The sequence below is a fragment of the Callospermophilus lateralis genome, chromosome 3 (genome assembly GCF_048772815.1).
Source record: "Callospermophilus lateralis isolate mCalLat2 chromosome 3, mCalLat2.hap1, whole genome shotgun sequence".
NCBI lineage: Eukaryota > Metazoa > Chordata > Mammalia > Rodentia > Sciuridae > Callospermophilus > Callospermophilus lateralis.
The window spans coordinates 122,387,155-122,414,457 of NC_135307.1; the positions used below are offsets into that span (position 1 = coordinate 122,387,155).

The 27,303-nt window shown below is 39.4% G+C and overlaps 1 protein-coding gene across 1 annotated transcript in view; it reads left to right on the plus strand.

The window, feature by feature from the left end:
* The window catches only part of Oca2 (OCA2 melanosomal transmembrane protein), a 320,901-nt gene that overhangs the window by 213,962 nt on the left and 79,636 nt on the right, over positions 1-27,303 (plus strand). The window contains exons 21-22 of the mRNA XM_076849417.2: positions 4,327-4,420; positions 10,222-10,315. Of these exons, the coding sequence (XP_076705532.2) occupies positions 4,327-4,420; positions 10,222-10,315 (188 nt within the window). The remainder of the gene's footprint in view (positions 1-4,326; positions 4,421-10,221; positions 10,316-27,303) is intronic.

The following is a 27,303-nucleotide window of genomic DNA, read 5'->3' on the forward strand; positions in this document are numbered from 1 at the left end:
TTTGTGATGAGCACTTGGAAAGGGCTGGGAATAGAATGGATGTTTTGGGACCATGAGCGTTGGAGACAGGCCATTGTCTACAGGTGCTCTCTTCCCTAGGGCCACCTGCAATTAATGTGAGTCTGTGTCCCTGGGGTCCCAACTTTTCATTATCTTCCCATCTTGTGGATGCAGGAGGTCCTGCCCATGCCCCCATTCATGTGGGGGCAACTCCTCTTAATAAATCCATGCAGAGTGATATCTCCCACTGGTTCTGGCCTCTGACAGATGCAGTGATATGAATGGGAGAGGACTTAGGTTTTCTGCCTAACGAGGGTCCCCTCTGACCAGGAGGATCTTCACTCTGTGGGGCTGTGGAGTCTTCTGACTCAGGACATGATGTAGAGGGTACACGGGCAACAAGAGTCTGGCCCATACCTGAGACCTTAGCAATCATGCATGTCCCCCACTTCCTTCTGCCAGAGAAATGCAGAGCCTCATCCTCACCAGTGAAACCTTCATGATCTGGCCTGGCACACCTGGTGCTCAGGCATCTGAGGTTATGCTCTGGGCGTCTGGTTTCTTGGACTGTCCATATGGTCAGCTCCAACCAAACATCTCTTGGAGTTCTGATTTTCTCTGCAAATACTTTGGAGGCCCACTCAGGGTTCATCTGAGGAATGAACAAGGAGACCAAAGAATACACTGTGAAAATACCATGGTAGAGACCGATTCACCTGTTATCAGACACACATCTCAGTGACTCAGCCTCCTGACCCACAGAGATGCCTGTGTTCTAGCCCAGTCTCGGTCAGCTGTGCCAAAACAGCTCTGACCAAGGTGGTTTCCCAGGTCAAGAGACACTTGTCCATGGAGATTTCAACATGTATGGAAATGACACAGGGTCATAGAGCTGGCAGATGCAGTAGCCATTTCCAGTGACTTAAATGCTGGCAAATGTGGGGTTGAGGGAGAGCTGGTGAGAGTTGGGGGCTACCCTTGATGAGGAGTGCAGCATCTGCTTGGAAGGGATCTTTCATGAGGAAGGTGTGTTCATGCTATTTTATTATTTCAGGAACGTGAGCTTAAAGAAACAAAATGAAGCCTTCTAGTCTTTGGTGTGGTATCTCCAAAATGTGACTTTAGTTTGGGGTTTTTCTTCTAAATCCATGTTGTCAGCTTTGTTCTGAGAGCTGCAGTTGGAACCTCAGTTCACATACATTTGTGATATTTCTTTTCTTCCAGTGGTTGGGGAAGAATGCCAAATAATTTGGGTAATGCAAAGACAATTCATAACTGGTAGGATCCCACGAGGGGATTTTTGCTTATCTCACCATGTCCAGAGAAGAAAGAAACAGATTGCAGTTGGGTTTATCTCTCTAAATCAGCTAGACAGGGCTTCAGTGAATCAGAACAAAGCCATGCCATCAGTGGTGGTGGTGGTGGTGGGGAGGGAGGGGCAGGGCCTTTGTGGATTAGATTTACTCTGTTGGGTTTTCCTTATATCTCTGTCTTAGGCTCTTCCTTTTATTTTTATTTTGCTTATCTTTAATGGTGACAAATAAAACAGCTGTATTAAATCAATTTAATTTTGATATTTCATCAATATTTAATATTGATGAAATATCAAAATGTGCCACTTGTTAATCTCTCTCTTGCTTGGGACAGGCAGAAGGCCCAAGGGGCTGAGCTGATGGGAGGCATTGGGGTCTGGGGGCAGTGGCTCTCCATTGATTGATATGGAAACATTTCAGTATTTTATCACCTGTTTCTATGTAGGGAAATTCCTGTCCCATCCACCTACTTCTCCTTTCTTCTTTTGTCTTCAGTTGAGAAGAGGGCTGTGGGAATCTGAACCCAGACCTGCATTTGTGGTCAGCATTCCTGGTTTTCTGCTACATTGCCCTATAGACTGTGCTGAAAACCTGAAATACCTTGCTAATGACTGAGGATTCTCTGACAGTTTTTCTCCATTGACGCCTGATCTTTTCAACCTCATTGACTTGAACAGGAAGGAGTCTCAGGCAATTTTCAAGTTAAAATGTTATTATTCTTGTCCTGGATATTGAATACAAAAAAATGGTAATTTATGCACATAATCTTGTGGGTTTTCCTTAACTGACTTCCTAGATACTCATGGTTCTCTGTGCTGTCATTCAACCTCTATGTGGAAGTCAGGTTCTCAAGGCTGTCTTGTTCTTAGGCATCTTTTCCCCCAGGTTTCTTTGCAGGCCCCACAAGGAGATATTAGGGCAGCTGTAGTTGCTGGCTGTGACACCTGATGTGGGAACAAACACTCTTTCACAGGTGATAAAAGTCAGAAGCATTTCACTTTAGCTTTTACCTTTTGCTTTTTACTTGATTTTTTTTTTTTTTTTTTTGGTTTTAATTCATTGTTTTCTAAAATGTTCAGGAACAAAATAATACAGAGGGCTGAACCAGGCTCAGTGGACAGCATTAGGTTAATAATGTGAATGTTTGTAGGAATTCACAGCTCAGGCTCTGCAGAGGGTCCATCTGAGCAGGAATCCCAACTCTGCCATTGTGTGAGCTACTGAAGTGCTAAGAGCTAGAGAAGCAGAAATGTGAGTGGCATAGAGATTGTTTCTCCATCAGCTTGGTACTGACTCAGGTCCTGATCAGCTGTGTAGGTTGTAATTCTTTCCCAAGCAGTGGATACACAGTAGACTCCCTCTGGTGGGGGAGAGCAGTCCTGGAAGGGTACTTCAGTGCCCAGGGGTGAGGACCCTTCACTTTGTATGACCCAACTGACCAGGCTGCCATATTGCCATCTCCTAGCTCCATGGCACCTCTCTGTAGCACATTTAGGAGACTAACATAGTCTAAGAGAAGAGTAATCACTGTGTGTCCTGAAGGCACAGGACAATAAACCATCAATTAAAAGAACATTCAGGGAGACTTAAGCACAGCACATTTTGGAACACAGATTTCTACAGAAATTTCACAGCCACTACATTTTCTTGGATATAATAATGTGAAATTCATCTCTGCAAGAAAGGTGCACCTGATGGTGACATGACTTACTAGAGAATGGTGGTTCCTAGTTGTAGAATTGTTATGCCAGATTCGTGGGACCCCAGTAGACCTCCAGGAGACGAATCCAATGCAATTACACAAGAGTCTTTATTGCAGGCTCAAGCCTGCACTCACAACCATTTCCGACGCAGCGGTCCCAGGGAGTGAGTCCTGGTCCTTTGTTAAGCAAGATTTTATAGGTTTTGGAGGGATACTTTATGCGTCACAACATCACACAGCAAATCATTCCATACAGCGGAAAGGCAAACAATAACTCTTAACATTGATCAGCACATTCAATGGTGGGAACAAGTTGGGTAGGGGTGATTGGTCAGTTCAAGAGGGGGATTCCTTTGAACTGATTGGTTTAGGCCACAAGGGGTGTACGTGCTAAACTACATGGTTTCCCAACACGTTATCAACCACCATAGACTACTGGGGGGTCATCTGGCATTCCAGGTATTTTCCCTGTCTCATGCTGATTGGAGGTTGCTGGGGGGTTGCTATGGGTCCTCACCTAGCCTATCTGAGTCAGGGACACCTGGTGCCTCAGACCTCTCCTGTTATTTACAGACAAACTACTCAGCAGGGAGGGTATGTGCTTAGGAGTGCTCTGTGGGTTTTTCCAAGGACAAAGGTTACGCCTTCTTCCTTAGGACAGGCTTTGCTCTGAGGTAGAGGCTGGTTTCTCAAAAATGGAGTTACATTAGTTTTTCAGAATCGATACCTGTTCTCCTATAATGAATGTCAGTGGGGTTGAGATGACTGGCAGTGAACAGTGTTGAGAAGCAGGTTACCCCTGGTTTACCAGTGTGCAATTTGGAAGCAGAGAATTGTTCTGACTTGGTCACTTGTGAGATTTGTGTTCTTGTACTTGTCAGTGCCTCAGTTTCCTTATCGGTCAATTGATAAAAGACACACCTGAAGAATGTTTGAGAATTAAATAAAATGATGCATGTGTAAAGGAAGCATGAGATTTGTAGGGTTTCACAAATGGTAGTGGGTTTGTAGCATTTCCAGACAGGCTGTGTTAGAAGCTACATGACTTTCTTCTACTTAAGACCCACAGCAGCAGCAGAGGGACACACTACAACAAGGAGAGCCAGTTTTTCCATGTGGCCGGATTCAAACATAAAGAGATGGGTCTCAACTCAAGTTTTTGTGGATTTCAAAGTTGACTTTCTTTTCCCTCCATGCATTTCTATGCTTCCTTACAGCCTTACTGTTGTAGAAGCACCTAGATATTCTTAAAGTTTGTCGCAACGTACAGCTCTTGTGAGCTTCTGTGAGACGTGGTGTTTTCCTCCACAGATTCCCGTGCTCCTGAACCTGAGCCAAGACCCTGAGGTCAGCCTGCCTGCGCCACCACTCATGTACGCCCTGGCCTTCGGTGCCTGCCTGGGAGGTAAGGAGTGCTGACTGCCCCCAGGGAGAGCATGCCCACACTGTTGTCATGCCCAAAGCAACCGTGAGTGAGTATCAGATAGAAAGTAAATTAAGGAGAGCCTTGAAGATTTCCTGAGGGGAAACACATCTTCTCCTTTGGAATGATTCCAGAGCTACTCAGTTCCTCTGTGAAGCCTGTCATTTCTCACTCTCTGAGAACTGCCTCTGACATCCCACACCCATGGCCTGAGGATGATTGTGACTGATGTCTGAAAGCTAATGTGCAACCATACTGTGCCACCCGGGGAGTCTGGCTTAGGAATCAGAAGCCATCCTCAGTGGCACTTTTCTCTCTCTCTTTCCCTTCCCCTTCCCTTTTTCCTTCCTTAAGCAGCAGGGGTGACAGTGGTCAATGAATGAGCCCTGAGAAATAGAGACTCCAACCTAATAGTAGGAAAAAAGATGGAAGGTTTATTTTGGCGGGGGTGATAGGGTTGTAGTTTAGTGAAATTGCAGAGTAAACTAGAGTGTTGAATGAAACTGACTTTGGGGACAAAACATGAAGTCTTTGGAAACATGTGTTTGCCTCCAAAGGACCTGGATCCTTCTCACCTTTAAGAAGCTTAATCAACTTTGGGCAAACAGGAGAATTGTGGAAATCTTAGCTAAACACACCAGATATATTTAAAGTATTTTATTCTTACGTCCAGGCATGGTTATATAATCCTGCCTTCTTTGTTGATTGATCTCTATTAAATCAATAACTTTCTCTTTAGTTTATCTCCTTATTTGTGAATGGGGGATTAATGACATATAGTAAAGTTTCTATAATTTCAAAAGACAGCTAATTCTTCTAATTCAGTGGTTCAGGACTGAACTTCTCACAAGAGGGCAAAACTGATAAACTTGCTCACAACTAAGAAACAGCTCCAGGAAAGGTAACAGGAACTTCATTCACAGCTACACCTAACACTGGCAACAGAAGCGGAATCCAAGGACACATGTACCAAGAAGTACATCCCCCATGTGGGATTTTGTTCATTCAGACTTACTGAGTATCGGCTGTAATAGCCTGAAATTGTGCCAGGAAATTAATTCTTCCCTGAGCTTTAGTGGGGAAAAGAGTCACCTTATAGGAGATTGCTACATCCTATCCTGGTAGATGCCCCAAGACCTCAAGGGGTGCCCAAGAGAGACTGGAGGAAAAGTCAAAGAAGGTGCTCTAGCAAGGTCTTAAAGGGTGAGAGGTCTCCTGCACTGGTTCTGATTCCCTAAAACATGTAGGGTGCCTACAGAGGGGAGCCTAAGGAAGAGAGCTTAACATGAATCATATATAAGATGATAACCTCAAATAGGATCACATACTTATAAGCTCACTTGAGAAGTAGGGATACAACAGTAGGGAAAAATATAGGTTATAAATCTTGGGATCTTTTTAACCTAGCAGCTCTTGTTACTGAAAGACACTTGCTTCTGGCACAGCAGATGATCCATTGTTCTGGCTATTAATGTTATACTTTGATAAGGGATCTCTTTCTCATTGCCTCAGGGTTTGGCATTTAAAAAATACTGTAGTAGCTGGGGATGATGAATAGCCTGAAATCCCAGTAACTCAAGAGGCTGAGATAGGAGTATTGAAAGTTTGAGGCCAGCCTCTGCAACTTAGCAAAACCCTGTCTCAAAATAAAAAATAAAAAGGACTCAGTTGCTCAGTTGTAGAACATACCTGGGTTACATCCCCACTACAAAAACAATACTGTGATAAAACTATATGACATAAAATTGACCATCTTAGTCATTTTTAAATGTGCAGTTCAGTGGCATCAGATATGGTCATATTGTACCTAACTCACATTGTAATTCACATTGTGTATCTTCCTATTGTAATTCACATTGTGTCAAAACCATCATCCATTGCTAGAGTGCTTTTCATCATTCCCAACTGAAATTCCATAACTATGAAACAGCAACTTGCCATTCTTTCAGTATTTGGCATTTTGAAGAACTCTTTTTTTTTGGAGGGGGGCCGGGGGCGGGTACCTGGGATTGAATTCAGGGTTAGTTGACCACTGAGCCATATCCCCAGCCCTATTTTATTTAGAAACAGGGTCTCACCAAGTTGCTTAGCACCTCTTTTTTTTTTTTTTTTTTTGCTGAGGCTGCTTTGAACTTGCAATCTTCATGCCTCAGCCTCCTGAGCTGCTGGGATTACAGGTGTGCACCACCACACCCAGCTTGAAGAACACTTTAAATAGAGGTTTTCAGTTGACAATAGCATTATCAGTTGCTGTATAAATTAGGAGACATTCACTAGAAAGTTTGAAAGAAAAACTTCTTTACTGGTCTGACCCCGATACTTTTTGGTTACTCTTTTTTTTATTAAGAACAACTTAAAAAGTCTTTTAAAAAAATCTTAATGCAAAGTTCCTGGAAAGCAGAGGCTGAGGCAATTTTGCACATTAAGGCTTGCTCAGTAGCTGCAATCCTAGGGCAGAAACACTGAGCAGAGGAAGTGACATGAACTCAAAGAACAAGGGAAAAGAAGAATGCTTCTGTGCGTGGCTATTGAGAGATTGGGGACAATTAAAGCAGCGTGTGGCTGTACTCAAACCTGTTGCTTTCTCTGGGTCATGTATCTTGAAGGACAGGTGGCTCTTTAACTTGCCAAAGGGAATGCCAGTACATAGAGTTCATTTTCATGTTTTCTGTCAAGTGGAAAATTACTGCTGGTATGGGAGCATGGCCTATTTAATCCAACTTGCACTGGCTGACATGGGAAGTTAGGCCGGAGAGTCTTTGTATGAAACGTTCATCAAAAACAGGGCAGGGAATAATTTTCAAAATGGTTCTCATTCTCTCTCTAGATCCATTGATCATATGTCCTTGTAGGATGACCCAGAAATGCCAAGACATATAGCAGCTGCTCATGCACACGTCATTCCCCATCTACTTCTATGTAAATGGAACTGGGGTAGAGGCTTGAGCTGGGTAGTGACACTTAGGATCACTTTCTCCCTGCTCCATGGAACCTATATAATTTGTGGTGCCATGAAAACCCTGCTAGTATTTTACAAGCTACAGGCAGTCCCTGACTTACTAGTGATCTGACTTAACAATTTTTTGACTTTGCAGTGGTGTAAAAGTGATATAAACTCAACAGAAACCATTCTACAAATTGCGAGTTTTACTCCTTTCCTAAGCTAGCACTCTGCAGCAAGACCCCCACCTCTCTCTCTCCCTTTCTCTCTCTCTCTCTCTCTCTCTCTCTGTCTCTCTCTCTCTCAATGCTGGGCAGTGGCAGTGTGCTGTAGCTTCCAGTCAGCCACATGATCACAAGGGGAAACAATAGATCCTCTGCAGTGAGTGTGGTGTTGCTAAGCTAGGGTGTTAGCTAGGTGAGGGGTATTCAAAACATTTTTTACTTAGAACATTTTCAATTTATAATAGGTCTGTTGGGATGTAGCCCCATTGTAAGTTGGGAAGCATTTGTACTGCACAACCACTGTACCACTGTATTGCATTTGAATAGTACACTTGCAATCTTAAGTGACTCCACAATTGCTCCATGAGATGTCTGGAGGTAGAGGTGGTTCTGTCCCCATCTCCCACAGGTGAAGCTGGCTCCCTTACATTTCTCCTGCCCATGACAGGAAGGATAGGCTGATTGTTCCTTCCCTGATAGGTAGCTGACATGGAGGTGGATAGGAATGACCATTTGCAATCAAGGAAGCTTGAGGGGGTATCTTGGAGGTAGAGGAGGCTTCTGATGATTTCCCTATTTCTGAGAACAAACTTGCTTCTTCCTTTGGACATTGTCATTTGGCAGAGATGCCTGGAGTCGTCTCCAGTCCAAGGTGGGACCAGCTCTGTGCATGTTGGTGGGTGGTGGAACACACAGACAAACAGAACAAATCCTGTTGGAGCCTTGCAGAAACACCTTTGGGCTTGCTCCTTCTCTGACTGCCCATCACATGAGAGGGAGACAGACTTTCTCTATTGCTGTCATCATCTTGTTTTGCATGTTTCTTTCATTATATTCAAAAACTTCTTAATAGAACAGAAATGATCAGTGGTTTGCAAAAGTTACAGTGCCTAGAAGATTTGAGACTGTGAACTATTCTGAATCCTTATCTAGCAATTCTTTCTGCTGTACCAGCAAATATAATGCACCACCGGGGGGCTGACCCAACTCCCTCCCGACCTTCTTCTCTGTAGCTCCCTAGGCCATGTCCAGTTTGGTTGTCTCATTTTACTGACTATAAGACAGAAGGAAAGGCTATTTAGAAGCCTTTTGAAATGCTTTTGCCTCCCTCATACAAACAGGTGGGTGCCCATTGTCTTCCACATCTTCCTGCTTCAGATGTGGTCATGAAACTATCTCGTGATAAAAAGAGATGCTCAGAGAATTAAAGAGACCTGCCTCTGACATAAGACATTGAATGGAGGCTCACCAGCCCTTCACCTCCAAGTTTCTCATTCCATGAGAGATTATGCTACTGTTAGTCAGGTTTCCTGTTTTCCATAATTGAAAATATCCTTAAAACAAACAGGGTTAATGAGACTTAATAAGATAATGTTTTACATCCCAAGTCAGGAGGCCAGCTGACTTCTTACAAAGGGATGGCTCAAAAGGCAAGGACCTAGTTGGGGGCGGGGAGGTCAGGTTATGAGGACATTTCTGGTTTAGGGAGACTTTGAGGGGAGAGCAATCTCTATGGTGTCATCCACACCACATTCCCAGGAAGCTGGGCGGAAATCCAATGTATAAAGCCTGCACAATCAACTACATGACATAATCCTGTACCATCCCTGCTCATTTCTGTGTCATCTACCTCCCCAAGGCAAAAGTAGGAACCCTGCCTCATTTCTTCATGGGGACATGGGACTTCCTTCTTCTTTCTTTGCAGAAGGTCATTCCCTTGGGCTGATATGCTGTGGGTGGTTACAGAGCAGTGTCTCACAGATCACCAGTCCTCCACAGAAAAAGTCTGTTCTTCAAATGTTAAGGCCCAGATGTTAGCACTCAGCTACATTGGTTGTATCTGGGTCATGTAAACATTCCTGTTAGTTGATTGCCACAGTTCAAGGGAAAGAAGAGGCCCATTGGCTTGACCATGCAGATTCGCCCTTCCCCGAATCAATCATTGTGAGTGTGTGTGAAGGGAAGGGGGAGATCTAATGATCTGATTGGCTGGTCTTGACTCTGTCCCTTACCCAGGCCCTGAGCACTGGCTTATGTTCATGTGTGTACAGTGTGTCTCTCCTCACCTTGTGCACTGTCTAAAAAGACTTACCTGAGAAGGAGATGCCCTTTGGTGAACAGTGCCAAACTCCATTGTTTCACCTGGTTGTTTTCATCCATTCTTTCATTCACTGAAAGAGTTTCCTGGCAGGTGTCTGGGCCTGGAGCCCAAGGAAGGCAGTTTTTGTCTGAGATTTCATTCCATTGTCTCAGAGGACACACATTCTCACCTGTGGTTCTTAGCTCTACTTGCATTTTCCCCTAAAGGATACATACCTTGTGATTCCACTGTGACTTGCCCATTCTACTTAGCATCTCTCTCTCTCTCTCTTTTCTATCACAGAGAGGATTTAGTCTATCTGAGAAGGAATCATGGTATTTATAAGCAGAGAACTTATTTTCTGGTTGCAAGTGTGTGTCTAGATATTTATTTACAAAGCAATCACTTTGATTGTGCCTATAAAGTAATCATCAAATCAAAGCCTCGGAAATGGTCCAAATATTACAGAACAAAAGAGCAGAAACCTACCACCAAGATAAATTGGGATTTTATTCTATTTAAAAATTTTTGATTCCAGGTAATGGGACACTGATTGGAGCATCTGCAAATGTCGTTTGTGCAGGAATTGCAGAGCAACATGGATATGGATTCTCTTTCATGGAATTTTTCAGGTACTTTAAAAAAAACTCATTTAAAATTTCTGTTTAACTACCTAGTTTGAGACTTACTGTTCTTTTTTTTTACACAATAATGCATTCTACTACACACGGGGATAAGCATACATTTAGCAATTAGAGAGACTCTGGTATAGGTGCGGTTAGCTCAGAAAGAAAAAGGTATTAAAAATTTATTGCTGGAACTAGCTCTGTCACACAGAGGCTGTTATGAATAATTCAGCTTGAACCTGGAGTCAGGAAATAGTGGTGGGCTTGCTGGATATTTCATGTTTGCTGTTCTCTTGAAAATTTCGCTGGGGACTGTGCCTTGACTGTCCATTAAGATGGTGCATAACGAGAGTCTGACTTCCTCCCACCAGAGTGCACAGAAGAAAGTTTCTATTAGCAGGGATTATAATATCCCTGTTATCAAGGATTATATTGCAGACTGGGGTTTGGATCACCATGCTGAAGGTATTCTGGAAGCAGACATTCCACATGTGGGCATGTCTCAGGAAGAGCACACAGAGGCAAAGTCTAGAAGAAGGGAGGGGAGCGGAGCTGGTCTCTGTGAAGGAGAACTTGCTCCAAAGGTGCTTTTTCTACTCTTGGGGCTTAGTTCCCTGCACACCTGTGTTTACCTGGCACAACTGCACCTTGCAAGCTGGTGAGTGAACAGAATAGTCCTATAAAATGGTGCTATCAAAAATGAACTTCATTCCCTTGGTGTTGAGTCATATTTCCATGGAAGTTCTTCAACTACAAACTCAGTTGGGTATATGCACAGTAATGGGTTTCAGAACCAACCTTCAGCTTTGACTGAGTGGCAGAGTAACCCACAGCTTGTGGAGATAGCCATGCCTGCTCCAGGCACTTATTCTTCCTCAGGGTGCTGTTTGCCTGGGCTTGGGCTTGGGAAAGAACCCTGGCCGTCATATCCAAGCAAGGACTAAGAATAGTGATCTTGTCCATTTTTAGTTGTTATAACTAAATGTAACAAAATAGCTATATCTGGCTATAGGGTTTTTTTTTTTAAGCTCACAGTTCTGGAGGCTGGGAAATCCAAGAGCATGATTCTGGCATCTGTTTGGCATCTGGTGAGGGCTTTCTTGTTGCATTATAACGTGGCAGAAAGCTTCATGGGGTATGGCAGAGCAAGTGTGCCATGGACAACTTGCTTATATAACAAATCTACTCCCTCACTAACCAATTAATTCAGATATTAATCCATGAATTATTTAATAAATTTATAAGGGTAGAGCCCTCAGGACCCAGTCACCTCTTAATGTTCCCATCTCTCGATACCACTAACATGTGAATTTGGAAATTAAGTTTCCAACAGATGAAATTTTATTTTTAATATTTAGTTTTTAGGTGTAGTTGGATGCAATACCTTTATTTCATGTGATGCTGAGGATCAAACCCAGGGCCTCGCACATGCTAGGGAAGCACTTCACTGCTCAGACACAACCCCAGCCCCATCCAACAGATGAAATTTGAGGGACACAGTCATACCACACAGCAACTGCTCTGTATGTAGAGAATGCTGCCAATTTGGGGTAGATTTACTATATTGGCCACTTCTCTGGTTCGTGAAAAACTAGCAATACTTGCCAATTTTACTGAGATATTAATTTGAATGATACTCCTTGGATGTAGGAGGAGTTGCTGGGCTAGTGATCAAGCTACGGGGGATACTGAATGTGTGTTTCCCTGCAGGATTCTGGGCACATTGCTGACCCTGCTGTTTAGGGACAAGGTGCCAAACTTAATGATTGACCAACTTATTCCTGCTTAGACTCTCATCTGCCTTTGCTGAGAATAAAAGGAATGATCCTGTCACTTCAGAATTTTCTTGTGAGGTCAGCATTCAGCAGGATGGCCCACCTCACACTACCATCTTCTCATCTTTGCTCCAGAGCCAGTGAGGGTCTAGACTCAGAGCACAGCCAAGAAGGGGATTCAAAGATGAGTCAAGAAGGGAATTTGAAGATGGGCTGCAGGGGAGATACAGACTTGTTCTGACTAACCAGCAGTCCCTCATTTGGGCCCCGGTCCTAGTTTCTGCAGAGCTGAAGGGCTGTCACTCAAGTGTGCCTAGCCTCTTTGGTTAGTCAAGCATGTGCTATACTGGCCCCTCTATTTCTTCTCTACTTTCAGAGTGCAGTGAAACCTCAGGGCTATTGTGTGCTAGTGATTAATCTCACAGGGAGGCCTGGTATGATTAATCTTATGAAACAGAAAAAGAGAGTTTTTAGGACAATTATATACCCACTCCAATCTTCCCCTAGCATCACTTTGGAATATTCACTAGGACATCTGACTAAGGAAAGAGGTTGGTTTCACACCACTCAGGACATGTGAAGTGTATGGAGATGGTGCACGTGTACAATGAACTACTCATATAAAAATTTGATGAGCTGTGTGCATAGCACATGAGTATACATGTGTATATTATATTGAAATGCTGTGATGACTTTAAGGAACTTGGTGGTCTCAGAAAGCTTGGGCAGGGCTGCTAGTTGTCTCCTCATAAGCTCATTAGCTCCTGGACTTATAAATTATGTCTATCTTTTTTGGGAAAAAAATGCACTGGGGTTAGTAGTCAAGGGCCATGCTTTATTGTGGTCTGATTATAGTTGTTCTTCTAGCTGCCATCCTTCTTGGTAGGTCCCTGCTATGGGAAAATCAGAGCAGTTTTCCCAAGGTGTGGTCATCTAATTGTTGTAGGGCCCTTGTTTGCATGAAGTACTGAATTTGCAATTGCAAATTCACTAACTTGACTTTTATTTACCACATTTAAAATTTTATTTCTATAAAAGGTAGCTTCTTTATGATTCACAGTTCATAATGTTGACTTCCTGCTTCATTTTAAAAATTACTACTTTTCTGATTGTTTAAATATGTTTTAATGAAAAATATGTAAAATAATAAAATATAAACATAACCTATAATTTTGCTACCCAGAAATAACCACTGATTATAATTTCTTGGGTTTTCTTACATTTTCCCTACATGTTATTTTTTTTTAATTTCTAAAATCACATGACATTCATTCTACCTTTTATTCTTCTTAATAAATTGTGAGTATTTAACAGGCCATTAATCATTCTTCCAAAATAGGATATATTTATGCATACCACATGTGGAGCTATCCCTGTTTATTTCTCCTTTGTTGGGCATTAAGATCGGTTCTTGTTCTTTGTTCTTAACATTGACGGGATAATAAATTTTGCTTTATTTCTGATCATTGAAAATAAATTTCCTGATATCCAGTTGCTGGCTAAGTGAATCGTGTTTTTAAATATTGACAAACTGGCATCTGGAATGTTGCTATTGCTATTTACAGCACCTCCCTACTGAGACACATTCCTGCCATATTAAACACTCATTGCCCATGTGGCAGACTACAGCAGATTCACATTCTGTTATTGTTAATTCTACTGAGGTTAAACTTGTTCTATAAAGGTATAGTATATCTGCATGTCTCATTTTATGAACTTTCTATTCATATTATTTGCTTATGTCTTTCTCTTGGGAGAATTGAATTTCTCCTGTTTTTTTTTTTTTTTTTGAAAGTTGTCTTTGTATCTCAAGGAATCAGTTCTGACTTGTTTTGTGACTATTTTTTAAGTTCATTTTGGTCTTTTAAATTTTACAAGGGGCTTTTAATGATTGACCTACTTATTTCTGTTTAGATTCTCATCTGCCTCTGCTGAGAATAAAAGGAATGATCTTTTTTTTTTAAGAGAGAGAGAGAGAGAGAGAGAGAGAGAGAATCTTTTTATATTTATTTTTTAGTTTTCAGTGGACACAACATCTTTGTTTGTATGTGGTGCTGAGGATCGAACCCAGGCCGCATGCATGCCAGGCGAGCACGCTACCGCTTGAGCCACATCCCCAGCCCAAAAGGAATGATCTTGTCACTTCAGAATTTTCTATAGTCAAACAGATACACTTTATTTTTTTAATCTAGACATATAATGATGTTACTAAAAGTTTTATAATGAAACTTATTCTTTCAAGACAATCATAGATTGATGTGCAGTTGTAAGAAATAATGCATAGGAATCCCATGTATCCTTTACCCAGTTACTTCCAACAGTAGAATCTTGAAATACTGGAGTCTAACACTACAACCAGGGAATTGAAGCTGATAAGATCAGAGTGTAGATGATCCCTCCCACAAGGACTGTTCTTTTATGAATCACCTTCACTTCCCTCCCACCTCTACCCTCCACTACTGGACTGTTTTCCATTTCTAAAATTTTGTCATTACAAGAATTTTATATAAGTGACATTATACAATATGTGGCCTCTTGGATTGACTCTATTCACTCAGCATAATTGCCTAGCAGTTATGTATATATGTACATATTTACATAATCCACATACATATATATATGTCTCATATATAAGTATTTTATTCCTTTTATTGCCTTCTATGGTAAGGATATCCACAGTTTGTCCAATAACTGGCCTTTTGGAGAACATCTGAGTTGTTTCCAGATTGGGACAATTATGCATAAAGCTGCTATTGCCTTTTATCACAGTTTCTGGATGGTTTATTTATTCACTCAACAGGTTCTTATACAAAGCAAAAATTTTGAATCTTGTTGAGGCCCAGTATATAATATTTTCCTTTTAATTTTCTATTTTGAGCATCAAAAGCATGATACCAGGAGAACTCTTTGCCTAGCTGTAGATGCTAAAGATTTTCTTTTAGCTTTTTAAAGTTTTAGTTTAGTTTCACATTTTATATTTAAATGCATACTTCTTCCTCCCTCCCTCCCTCCCTCCCTCCCTCCCTCCCTCTCTTTCTTTCTTTCTTTCCTTCTTTCTTTCTTCTAATTAGGTATATAAGGGAGCAAAATGCATTTTGATTCATTGTACATAATTGCAACACAACTTTATTTCTCTGGTTATACACAATGTAGCATTGCTCCATATGTGCAATTATACAGTACCTAGGATAATGATATCCATTTCATTTCACCATCTTTCCTGCCCCCATACCCCCTGCCCTCTCCTCCCTCACCTCCCTCACCTTTGCCCAATCACAGTTCCTCCACTTTCCCCATACTCCCTCTCCCCATTATGGATCAGAATCTACTTATCAGAGAGAACATTTGGCTTTTGTTTTTGGGGGATTGGCTTACTTAGCTTAGCATGATGTTCTCCAGCTGCATCCATTTATCTGCAAATGCCATGATTTTATTCTCTTTTAATGCTGAGTAATATTCCATTGTGTGTATATACCACAGATTCTTTATCATTCATCTATTGAAGGGCATTAAGGTTGGTTCCACATTTTAGTTCAGTAGCTGCTATAAACATTGATGTGGCTATATTACTATAGTATGCTGATTTTAAGTCCTTTGGGTATAGACAAAGGAGTGGGATAGGTTGGTCAAATGGCAGTTCCATTCCAAGTTTTCTAAGGACTCTCTATACTGCTTTCCAGAGTGGTTGCACCAATTTGCAGTCCCACCAGTAATGTATGAGTGTGCCTTTCCCCCACATCCTTGTCAACACTTATTGTTGTCTGTATTCTTGATGATTGCCATTCTGAATGGTGTGAGATGAAATCTTAGAGTAGTTTTGATTTGCATTTCTCTAATTACTAGAGATGTTGAAAATTTTTTCATATATTTGTTGATTGATTGTATATCCTATTCTGAGAAGTATCTGTTCAGCTCCTTAGCCCATATTTTGATTGGGTTGTTTGTTTTTCTGGTGTTGAGTTTTTTGAGTTCTTTATATATTCTGGAGTTTAGTGCTCTATCTGACATGCATGGGGCGAAAGTTTGTTTCCAAAGTGTAGGCTTTCTCTTCACCTCATTGATTGTTTCTTTTGCTGAGAAGAAGCTGTTTGGTTTGAATCCATCCCATTTATTGATTCTTGATTTTATTTCTTGCACTTTAGGAGTTTTGTTAAGGAAGTTGGGACCTAATTTGATGTGATGAAGATTTGGGCCCACTTTTTCCTCTATTAGGCGCAGGATCTCTGGTCTAATTCCTAGGTTCTTGATCCACTTTGAGTTGAGTTTTGTGCATGGTGAGAGATAGGAGTTTAGTTTCATTTTGCTGCATATGGATTTCTAGTTTTTACAGCAGTATTTGTTGAAGAGGCTATCTTTTCTCCAATGTATGTTTTTGGCACCTTTGTCTAGTATGAGATAGCTGTATTTATGTGAGTTTGTCTCTGTGTCTTCTATTCTGTAGCATGGGTCTACATGTCTATATTGATGCCAATATCATGCTGTTTTCATTATTATAGCTTTGTAGTAGTATAGTTTAAGGTCTGGTATTGTAATGCCTCCTGCTTCATTCTTCTTGCTAGGGTATTGCTTTAGCTATTCTGGGTCTCTTATTTTTCCAGATGAATTTCATGATTGCTTTTTCTATTCCTATAAGGAATGGCATTGGGATTTTGGAATCTTTGAATCTGTATGGTGCTTTGGGTAGTATGGTCATTTGACAACATTAATTTTGCCTATCTAGGAGCATGGGAGAACTTTGCATCTTCTAAAGTCTTTCTTTCTTTATTGTTCTGTGGTTTTCATTGTAGTAGTCTTTCACTTCTTTTATTAAATTGATTCCCAAGTATTTTATTTTTTTGAGGCTATTGTCAATGGGGTAGTTTTCCTATTTTCTCTTTCAGAGGATTTGTCACTGATGTATAGAAATGCATTTGATTTATGGGTACTGAGTTTACATCCTGCTCCTTTTCTGAATTCATTTATTGCTTCTATTTTTCTCTATTTACAATAATGTTGACCTTGGGTTTAATATATATAGCTTTTACAATGTTGATGTGTGTTTCTACTATCCTTAGTTTTTCTAGTGTTTTTAATATGAAAGGGTGCTATATCAAATGCTTTCTCTGCATCAATTGATATAATCATATGATTCTTGTCTTTAAGTCTATTGATGTGATGAATTATATTTATTGATTTCCATATTTTGAACCAACCTTGCATTCCTGGAATGAACTCCACTTAATCATGATGCACTATTTTTAAAAGATGTTTTTGTATGCAACTTGCCAGAATTTTATTGAGAATTTTTGCATCTATGTTCATCAGAGGTATTGGTCTGAAATTTTCTTTCCTTGATGTGTCTCGGCCTGGTTTTGGTATCAGGATGATACTAGCTTCATAGAATGAGTTTGGAAGGGTTACTTGCTGTTCTATTTCATGAATAATTTGAGGAGTATTAGTATTAATTCTTCTTTATAGGTCTTATAGTACTCAACTGTAAATATGTTTGGTTCCAAGCTTTTCTCAGTTGATAGGCTTTTGATGGCGTCTTCTATTTCCTTGCTTAAAATTGATCAGTTTAAATTGTAAATGTACTCTTGATTCAGTTTAGGTTGATCATATGCCTCTAGAAATTTGTTGGTGTTTTTGAGGTTTTCTATTTTACTAGAGTGTAAATTTTCAAAATAGTTTTTAATGTCTTCTGTTTTTCAGTAGTGTCTGTCCTGATAGTTCCTTTTTCATCACAAATTTTACTAATTTGAGTTCTCTCCCTCCTTTTTTTCATTAGGGTCATTAAGGTTTTGTCAAATTTATTCCTTTTTTTCGTAAAACCAGCTTTTTGTTTTGTAAATTTTTAAATTATTTCTTTTGTTTCAATTTTACTGATTTCTGCCCTGATTTTAATTATTTCTTGTCTTCTACTTCTTTTGGTGTTGGTTTGTTCTTTTTCTAGGGCTTTGAGATGTAATGTCAGGTTATTTACTTGTTGACTTTTTCTTATTTTAATGAATCAACTTAATGCAATGAATTTTCCTCTTAGCACTCCCTTCATAGCGTCCCAGAGATTTTGATAAATTGTTTTGGAGTTCTCATTTACCTCTAGGAATTTTTTTTTTAATTTCCTCCTTGATGTCTTCTGTTACCCATCATTAAAAAGCATATTATTTAGTCTCCAGCTGTTGGAGTATCTAATATTTTTATTTTATCACTGATTTGTAATTTCCATTATAGTCAGATACAACATATGGCAGTGTCTCTTATTTTTTTGTATTTGCTAAGACCTGCTTTGTGGCATAACATATGGTCTGTTTTGGATTCATGTGCTGCTGAGGAGAAAATGTATTCACTAGTTGATGGATGGAATATTCTATACATGTTAAGTCTAAATTATTGATTGTTTTATTGAATTCTATAGTTTCTTTGTTTAGTTTTTTTGGAAGATCTATCCAATAATGAGAGAGGTATATTAACATCACCTAGTATGGATGTGTTGTGTTCTATTTCGTTTTTGTGGTTGAGAAGGGTTTGTTGGATATACATGGATGCCCCATTGTTTGGGGCACAGATATTTATGATTGTTATGTCTTGTTGATGTATGAAATGTTCATCTTTATCCCTTTTAACTAGCTTTGGTTTGAAGTCCACTTTATCTGATGTGAGTCCACTTTATCTGCTTGTTTATACGGTCCATGTGAGTGGTATGTTTTTTTCCACCCTTTCACATTCAGTCTGCGGTTATGTTTTCCTATGAGTCTCTTACAGGTAGCATACTGTTGGGTCTTTTTTTTTTTTTAATCCAATCTGTCAGTCTATGTCTTTTAATTGATGAGTTTAGGCTATTTACATTCAGGGTTATTATTGAAATATGATTTTTATTCCCAGACATTTGGTTTATTTTTGGTTTTTAACTTGACTTGGTTTCTCCTTTGATTGGCCTTTCCTTTAGTGTAGTCCCTCCCTTTGCTGATTTTCATTGTTGTTTTTCATCTCCCCTTCCTGGAATATTTCACTGAGGAGGCTCTGTAGTGCAGTATTTCTTGCTGTAAATTCTTTTAACTTTTGTTTATCATGAAAGGTTTTCATTTCATCATCATATCTAAAGCTTAGTTTTGCTGGCTATAAGATTCTTGGTTGGCATCCATTTTCTTTCAGGGCTTGGTATATGTTGTTCCAGGATCTCCTGGCTTTGAGGGTCTGGGTTGAAAAATCTGCTGAGATCCAAATTGGTTTCCCCTATATGTAATCTGATTCCTCTCTCTTGTGGTCTTTAAGACTCTATCCTTATTCTGTATGTGAGGCATTTTCATTATAATGTGCCTTGGTGTAGATCTGTTGTAATTTAGTACATTTGGTTTCCTGTAAGTCTCTTGTATTTGATTTTTCTATTCATTCTTCATGTTTGTGAAATTTTCTGATATTGTTTCATTGAAGAGGTTGTGAATTCCTTTGGTTTGAATCACTGTGCCCTCCTCTATCCCAATAAATCTTAGAATTGGTCTTTTGTTGTTATCCCATAATTATCTCATAATTCTTGGATGTTCTGTTCATGGTTTCTTACTATCTACACTGTGTGGTCAACTTTATTTTCAAGATTGTATATTTTGTCTTCATTATCTGATGTTCTGTTTTCCAAGAGATCTAGTTTGTTGGTGATGCTTTTTCTTGACTTTTTTATTTGGTTTATTGTTTCCTTCATTTGAAGGAGTCCTGATTTTCTTTTTTCAGAACCTCTCTTTCTTGAAGTAATCTTTTGCAACCTGTATTTGCTCCCTTATCTCTTTGTTGGAGTGATCATATTTTGCCTGTATTTGCTCTTATGTCATTCTTTAATTCACAGATCATTTTAATTATGTACATTCAGAACTCCTCTGACATTTCATCAACTGCATTGTCAATGGATTCTATTATTGTAGTATCTTGGTTTTGAGGGGCACTTTATTTCTTTTTTTTTCCATGTTGTCTATGAGTCTTCCTTTCTTGCAGTGCAGATTTGGGGTATTTCAGTTTCTACCGTATAATCTTATAGTATCCTTACAAATTATCTGAGCCTCATCTTGATGCTTCCAGTCCTTGGCCAGTGCCTAGATGGATGCTACTGCAACTAAAAGTGGTGGCGGCAATAGTGGAGGTAACTCAAGGTAGCAGTGGGGGTGTCCCAAGATGTATGCAACCACTTTCAGAGATGGGGCTGAAGGGTGGGCCTTATAATGGCGTTGGGTTGCCTGTTTGGAGATAACAATAACAATTAACGGCCCAGCCTCCCACCTGCACGGTAGGCAGACCACGTGGCCCAGAGAGGGGGCACAGCCGCCCCCCTGCGCGGTAGACAGACCACCCCAACTGGAGGAGGGGCCCAGCCGCCGCCTGCGCAGTAGGCAGACCATGCAACCCAGGGAAGGGGCCCAGCGACCCGCCTGCGCGGTAGACAGACCATCCCAACATGAGGAGGAGTCCAGCCTCCCGCCTGCACGGTAGGCAGACCACGTGGCCTGGAGAGGGGGCACAGCCGCCCTTTTTTTAGACCCCAACTGGAGTAGGGGCCTAGCCGCCCGCCCATGTGGTCACCGGACCCAGCTCTGGACAAACATAAGGTCTCCCCAACACCCCCACCTCATCAAACACCTTATGAGAAAAACTGATGGATCTCATCTTGGAAAATCCCACCAATCCTTAAAACCCATAAACTGGTGGGCGTGGCTACCAACTCAGTTCTGCAGCGGATCAGGCACCTGGTTTACATCTCAGAGAATAAGAGTAGAGAGGCCACAGGTGGAAGCTCAAGTCCTCTCACACTGACTACCACCACCACCCTGAACCCAGACACTCAAGCTAGGAATAGACAATGCCACCAACTGGAAGAAAAGAAAACTGAGTTCTGAGAGACATTTTTTTTCTTTCTTTTTTCTTTTTTTCTCTTCTCTCTCTCTTTTCATCCATTCATTCAGTCTCCTCTACCCTTCCCCCTCTGGTCCTCGCAACCTCAACATATGTGAAACCAAGAATTGTGCATGAAAAAGGTCTTTAACAACTGAATCACCAGAATAATATAATATAGAGGAATTGCATATGTCCCACCTCCCTCCCCCCTTTTATTTCTTTTCTTTTTCTCTTATTTTCTTTTTCCTGCTCTCTTTTTTCTCTTTCTTTCCTTATTATTTGTTTTTCTCCTTCTTACTCCCTCTATCCCACTTGCAACCCCCTAAATTTTACTATCTATAAGTAGGGTAATCTTATAAATGCAGATAGGAATTTGAATCTATACATTCTTCCATAAATTACCCATCTATTGGTTAGAACTCTCCAAAGTTACTAAGTTAGATTAACCCCATACCCTCACTCCTTTCCCCCTAAATATAACATCCTACACCTGAAATTCAGTTTTCTTCATGATACCAGAAACGGTATGCCTTTCATGAAACTAATGACTATATTTGTAAATGATAATCGAAACCAACATTTGTAGACATAGAGTCTAGCTATAAATGTAGTAATAAGGAAAACGTGTGCTTAGATGATGTACTAGTGATATTGGGAACTATTAACATTGTCTTTCTCCACAAAAGGGAGACTTTGGAACTATACAAGAGCAATATAAATATATAGGGGGAAAATCAATAACACAACAGTTTCACAAAGCAGAAGGAAACATGAGCAGTATGAAAAGACAGGGACAGAAAGGACCACAAGCAATGCAGGTCAACTCAACTTTAGAAGAGGTAATATCTGCAGCAGATGGAATGTCAGATAAAGAATTCAGGATTTACATGCTTCAGATGATCTGGAGTCTCAAGGAAGACATTAGACAGCAAAATCAGACAATGAAAGATCACTTTGACAATGAATTACATAAACAAATCCAAGAAGCAAAAGATCAACTATACAGGGAGATAGAGGTTATAAAAAACAAACAGAAATCCTGGAAATGCAGGAAGCAATAAACCAAATTAAAAACTCAAATGAGAGTATTACCAGCAGAGTAGAACACTTAGAAGATAGAACATCAGGCAATGAAGACAAAGTATTTCAACTTGAAAAGATCATAGACAGCTCAGCAAGACTGTTAAGAAACCATGAGCAGAACATCCAAGAAATATGGGATAACATAAAGAGACCAAACTTAAGAGTCATTGGGATAAGGAAGGTGTAGAGGTCCAAACCAAAGGAATGAGCAATCTCTTCAATGAAATAAAAGGAGAAAACTTCCCAGACTTGAAGAATGAAACAGAATTCCAAATCCTAGAAGCCTACAGGACACCGAATGTGCAAAATCATAAGAGATCCATACCAAGACACGTTATAATGAAGATGCCCAACATACAGAATAAGGAGAGAATTTTAAAAGCTACAAGAGAAAGGAAGCAGATTACATTTAGGGGTAAACCAATCAGGATAATAGCTGATCTTTCAACACAGACTCTGAAAGCTAGAAGATCCTGGAATAACATATTTCAAACACTGAAAGAAAATGGGTTCCAACCAAGAATTGTGTATCCAGCAAAATTAAGCTTCAGGATTGAAGATGAAATAAAAATCTTCCATGATAAACAAAAGTTAAAAGAATTTGCAGCTAGAAAATCAGCTCTTCAAAACATCCTTGGCAAAACATTAAAGGAAGACGAAATGAAAAATAACAATGAAAACCAACAGCAGGAGATAGTACAGTAAAGTAAAAACTAATCATAGAGGAAAAACAAATCATGTTAAGTAACATAAATAAACAAATATGGCTGGAAGTACAAACCATATCTCAATAGTAAACCTAAATATTAATGGCTTAAACTCACCAATCAAGAGACACAGGCTAGTAGAATGGATCAAAAAAAAAAAAAAAAAGATCCAACAATATGCTGCCTACAGGAGATGCATTTGATAGGAAAATACATACATAGACTGAAGGTGAAAGGTTGGGGAAAATCATATCACTCATATGGACCTCGGAAGCAAGCAGGAGTGTCCATACTCATATCAAATAAAATAGACTTCAAGCCAAAGTTAATCAAAAGGCATAAAGAAGGACACTACATACTGCTCAAGGGAACCATACACCAACAAGACATAACAATCATAAATATATATGCCCCAAACAATGGTGCAGCTATGTTCATCAAACAAACTCTTCTCAAGTTCAAGAGTCAAATAGACCACAACACAATAATTGTGGGAGACTTCAACATACCTCTCTCATCACTGTCAGATCTTCCAAACAAAAGTTGAATAAAGAAACTATAGAACTCAATAATACAATTAATAACCTAGACTTAATTGACATATAGAATATACCATTGAACCTCAAGCGGTTACACTTTTTTCTCAGCAGCAAATAGACCATATATTATGTCACAGGGAAACTCTTAGAAATTATAAAGGAATAGAGATAATACCATGCAACCTATCTGATCATAATGGAATGAAACTGGAAATCAATGATAAAAGAAGGAAGGAAAAATCCTGAATCACTTAGAGAATGAACAATATGTTACTGAATGATCAGTGGGTTACAGAAGACATCAAGGAGGAAATTAAAAAGTTCTTAGAGATAAATGAAAACACAGACACAATATATCGGAATCTATGTGACACAATGAAAGCAGTTCTAAGAGGAAAATTCATTGCTTGGGGTTCATTCCTTAAAAAAAGAAAAAAACCAACAAATAAATGATCTTACACTTCATCTCAAAACCCTAGAAAAAGAAGAGCAAAACAACAGCAAAAGTAGTAAAAGGCAAAAAATAATTAAAATCAGTGCTGAAATCAATGAAATTGAAACAAAAGAAACAATTGAAAAAATTGACAAAACTAAAAGTTGGTTCTTTGAAAAAATAAATAAGATCGACAGACCCTTAGCCATGCTAATGAAGAGAAGAAGAGAGAGAACTCAAATTACTAGCATACAGGATGAAAAAAGCAATATCACAACAAACACTACAGAAATACAGAAGATAATTAGAAATTATTTTGAATCCTTATACTCCAATAAAATAGAAGATAGTGAAGGCATCGATAAATTTCTTAAGTCATATGATCTGCCCAGATTGAGTCAGGAGGATATAGACAACCTAAACAGACCAATATCAATTGAGGAAATAGAAGAAGCCATCAAAAGACTACCAACTAAGAAAAGCCCAGCACCAGATGGGTATACAGCAGAGTTTTACAAAACCTTTAAAGAAGAATAAATACCAATAGAAAAAGAGGGAGAACTTCCAAATTCATTATATGAGGCCAACATCACCCTGATTCCTAAACCAGACAAAGACACTTCAAAGAAAGAAAACGACAGCCCAATATCTCTAATGAACATAGATGCAAAAATCCTCAATAAAATTCTGGCAAATCAGATACAGAATCATATCAAAAAGATCGTGCATCATGATCAAGTAGGATTCATCCCTGGGATGCAAGGCTGGTTCATTATACGAAAATCAATAAATGTTATTCACCACATCAATAGACTTAAAGATAAGAACCATATGATCATCTCGATAGATGCAGAAAAAGCATTCGACAAAGTACAGCATCGTTTTATGTTCAAAACACTAGAAAAACTAGGGATAACAGGAACATACCTCAATATTGTAAAAGCTATCTATGCTAAGCCTCAGGCTAGCATCATTCTGAATGGAAAAAAATTGAAGGCATTCCCTCTAAAATCTGGAACAAGACAGGGATGCCCTCTCTCACCACTTCTGTTCAAAATAGTTCTCAAAACACTGGCAAGAGCAATTAGACAGACAAACAAAATTAAAGGCATAAAGATAGGAAAAGAAGAACTTAAATTATTACTATTTGTGGATGACATGATCCTATACCTAGCAGACCCAAAAGGTTCTACCAAGAAACTTCTAGAGCTAGAAATGAATTCAGCAAAGTGATAGGATATAAAATCAACACGCATAAATCAAAGGCATTCCTGTATATCAGTGACAAATCCACTGAAAAGGTAATGAGAATAACCACACAATTAACAATATCTTCAAAAAAAAATTGGGAATCAACCAAACAAAAGAGGTGAAAGAACTATACAACGAAAACTACAGAACCCTAAAGAGAGAAATAGAAGAAGACCTTAGAAGGTGGAAAGATATACCTTGTTCATGGATAGGCAGAACTAATATCATTAAAATGGCGATATTATCAAAAGTTCTCTATAGATTTAATGCAATGCCAATCAAAATCCCAATGGCATTCCTTGCAGAAATAGAAAAAGCAATCATGAAATTCATCTGGAAAAATAAAAGACCCAGAATAGCAAAATCAATTCTAAACAGGAAGAGTGAAACTGGTGGTATAGCGATACCAGATTTCAAACTATACTACAGAGCAATAGTAACAAAAACAGCATGGTACTGGTACCAAAACAGGCAGGTAGACCAATGGTACAGAATAGAGGACACAAAGACCAATCCACAAAATTACAACTACCTTATATTAGACAAAGGTGCCAAAAGCATGCAATGGAGGAAGGATAGCATCTTCAACAAATGGTGCTGGGAAAACTGGAAATCCATATGCAACAAAATGAATCTGAATCTCTTTCTCTCGCCATGCACAAAAGTTAACTCAAAATGGATCAAGGAGCTTGATATCAAAACAAGACTCTGCGTCTGATAGAAGAAAAAATTGGCTCCGATCTACATATTGTGGGGTCGGGCTCCAAATTCCTTAATAGGACACCCATAGCACAAGAGTTAATAACTAGAATTAACAAATGGGACTTACTCAAACTAAAAAGTTTTTTCTCAGCAAGAGAAACAATAAGAGAGGTAAATAGGGAGCCTATATCCTGGGAACAAATTTTTACTCCTCACACTTCATATAGAACCCTAATATCCAGAGTATGCAAAGAACCCCAAAAATTAAACAATAAGAAAACAAATAACCGAATCAACAAATGGGCCAAGGACCTGAACAGACACTTCTCAGAGGAGGACATACAATCAATCAACAAGTACATGAAAAAATGCTCACCATCTCTAGCAGTCAGAGAAATACAAATCAAAATCATCCTAAGATACCATCTCACTCCAGTAAGATTGGCAGCCATTATGAAGTCAAACAACAACAAGTGCTGGTGAGGATGTGGGGAAAAGGGTACACTTGTACATTGCTGGTGGGACTGCAAATTGATCTGGCCAATATGGAAAGCAGTATGGAGATTCCTGGGAAAGCTGGGAATGGAACCACCATTTGACCCAGCTATTCCCCTTCTCGGAGTATTCCCTAAAGACCTTAAAAGAGCATACAATAGGGATACTGCTACATTGATGTTCATAGCAGCACAATTCACAATAGCAAGACTGTGGAACCCACCTAGATGCCCTTCAATAGATGAATGGATAAAAAAATATGGCATGTATACACAATGGAGTATTACTCAGCACTAAAAAATGACAAAATCATGACATTTTTAGGGAAATGGATGGCATTAGAGCAGATTATGCTAAGTGAAGTAGCCAATCCCTAAAAAAACAAATACCAAATGTCATCTTTGATATAAGGAGAGCAACTAAGAACAGAGCAGGGAGGAAGAGCATGAGAAGAAGATTAACATTAAACAGGGATGAGAGGTGGGAGGGAAAGGGAGAGAGAAGGGGAATTGCATGGAAATGGAAGGAGACCCTCATCGTTATACAAAATTACATATAAGAGGAAGTGAGGGGAAAGGGAAAAAACAAGGGAGAGAAATGAATTACAGTAGATGGGGTAGAGAGAGAAGATGGAGGGGAGGGGAGGGGAGCAGGGATAGTAGAGAATAGGAAAGGCAGCAGAATACAACAGTCACTAGTATGGCAATATGTAAAAACGTGGATGTGTAACTGATGTGATTCTGCAATATGTATGGGGGGGAAAAATGGGAGTTCATAACCCCCTTGAATCAAATGTATAAAATATAATATGTCAAGAGCTATGTAATGTTTTGAACAACTAATAATAAAAATTTAAAAATAATAACAATTAACTCAAATATCTGCTTATAATTGTATTATATTACTGTGTATATCATATTTTACATACTGTGCTTCTCTGTTCTATATATTTTTATTTTCTAAAATTTCTCTTTGTAATTAGGAAGGTTCATGTTTTGTTCTGATAATTGCCTTTGTTTTCATGCCTAATCAAATGACTGTAGTCTTCTTTTCTAACTTAATCTTTTATACCTGGTTATTCTGACTCTAAGGATATGGTTTGACTTCTGCTTATTGCTAGATGACCATTGATAAGCTTATTTTACTTTTCTCT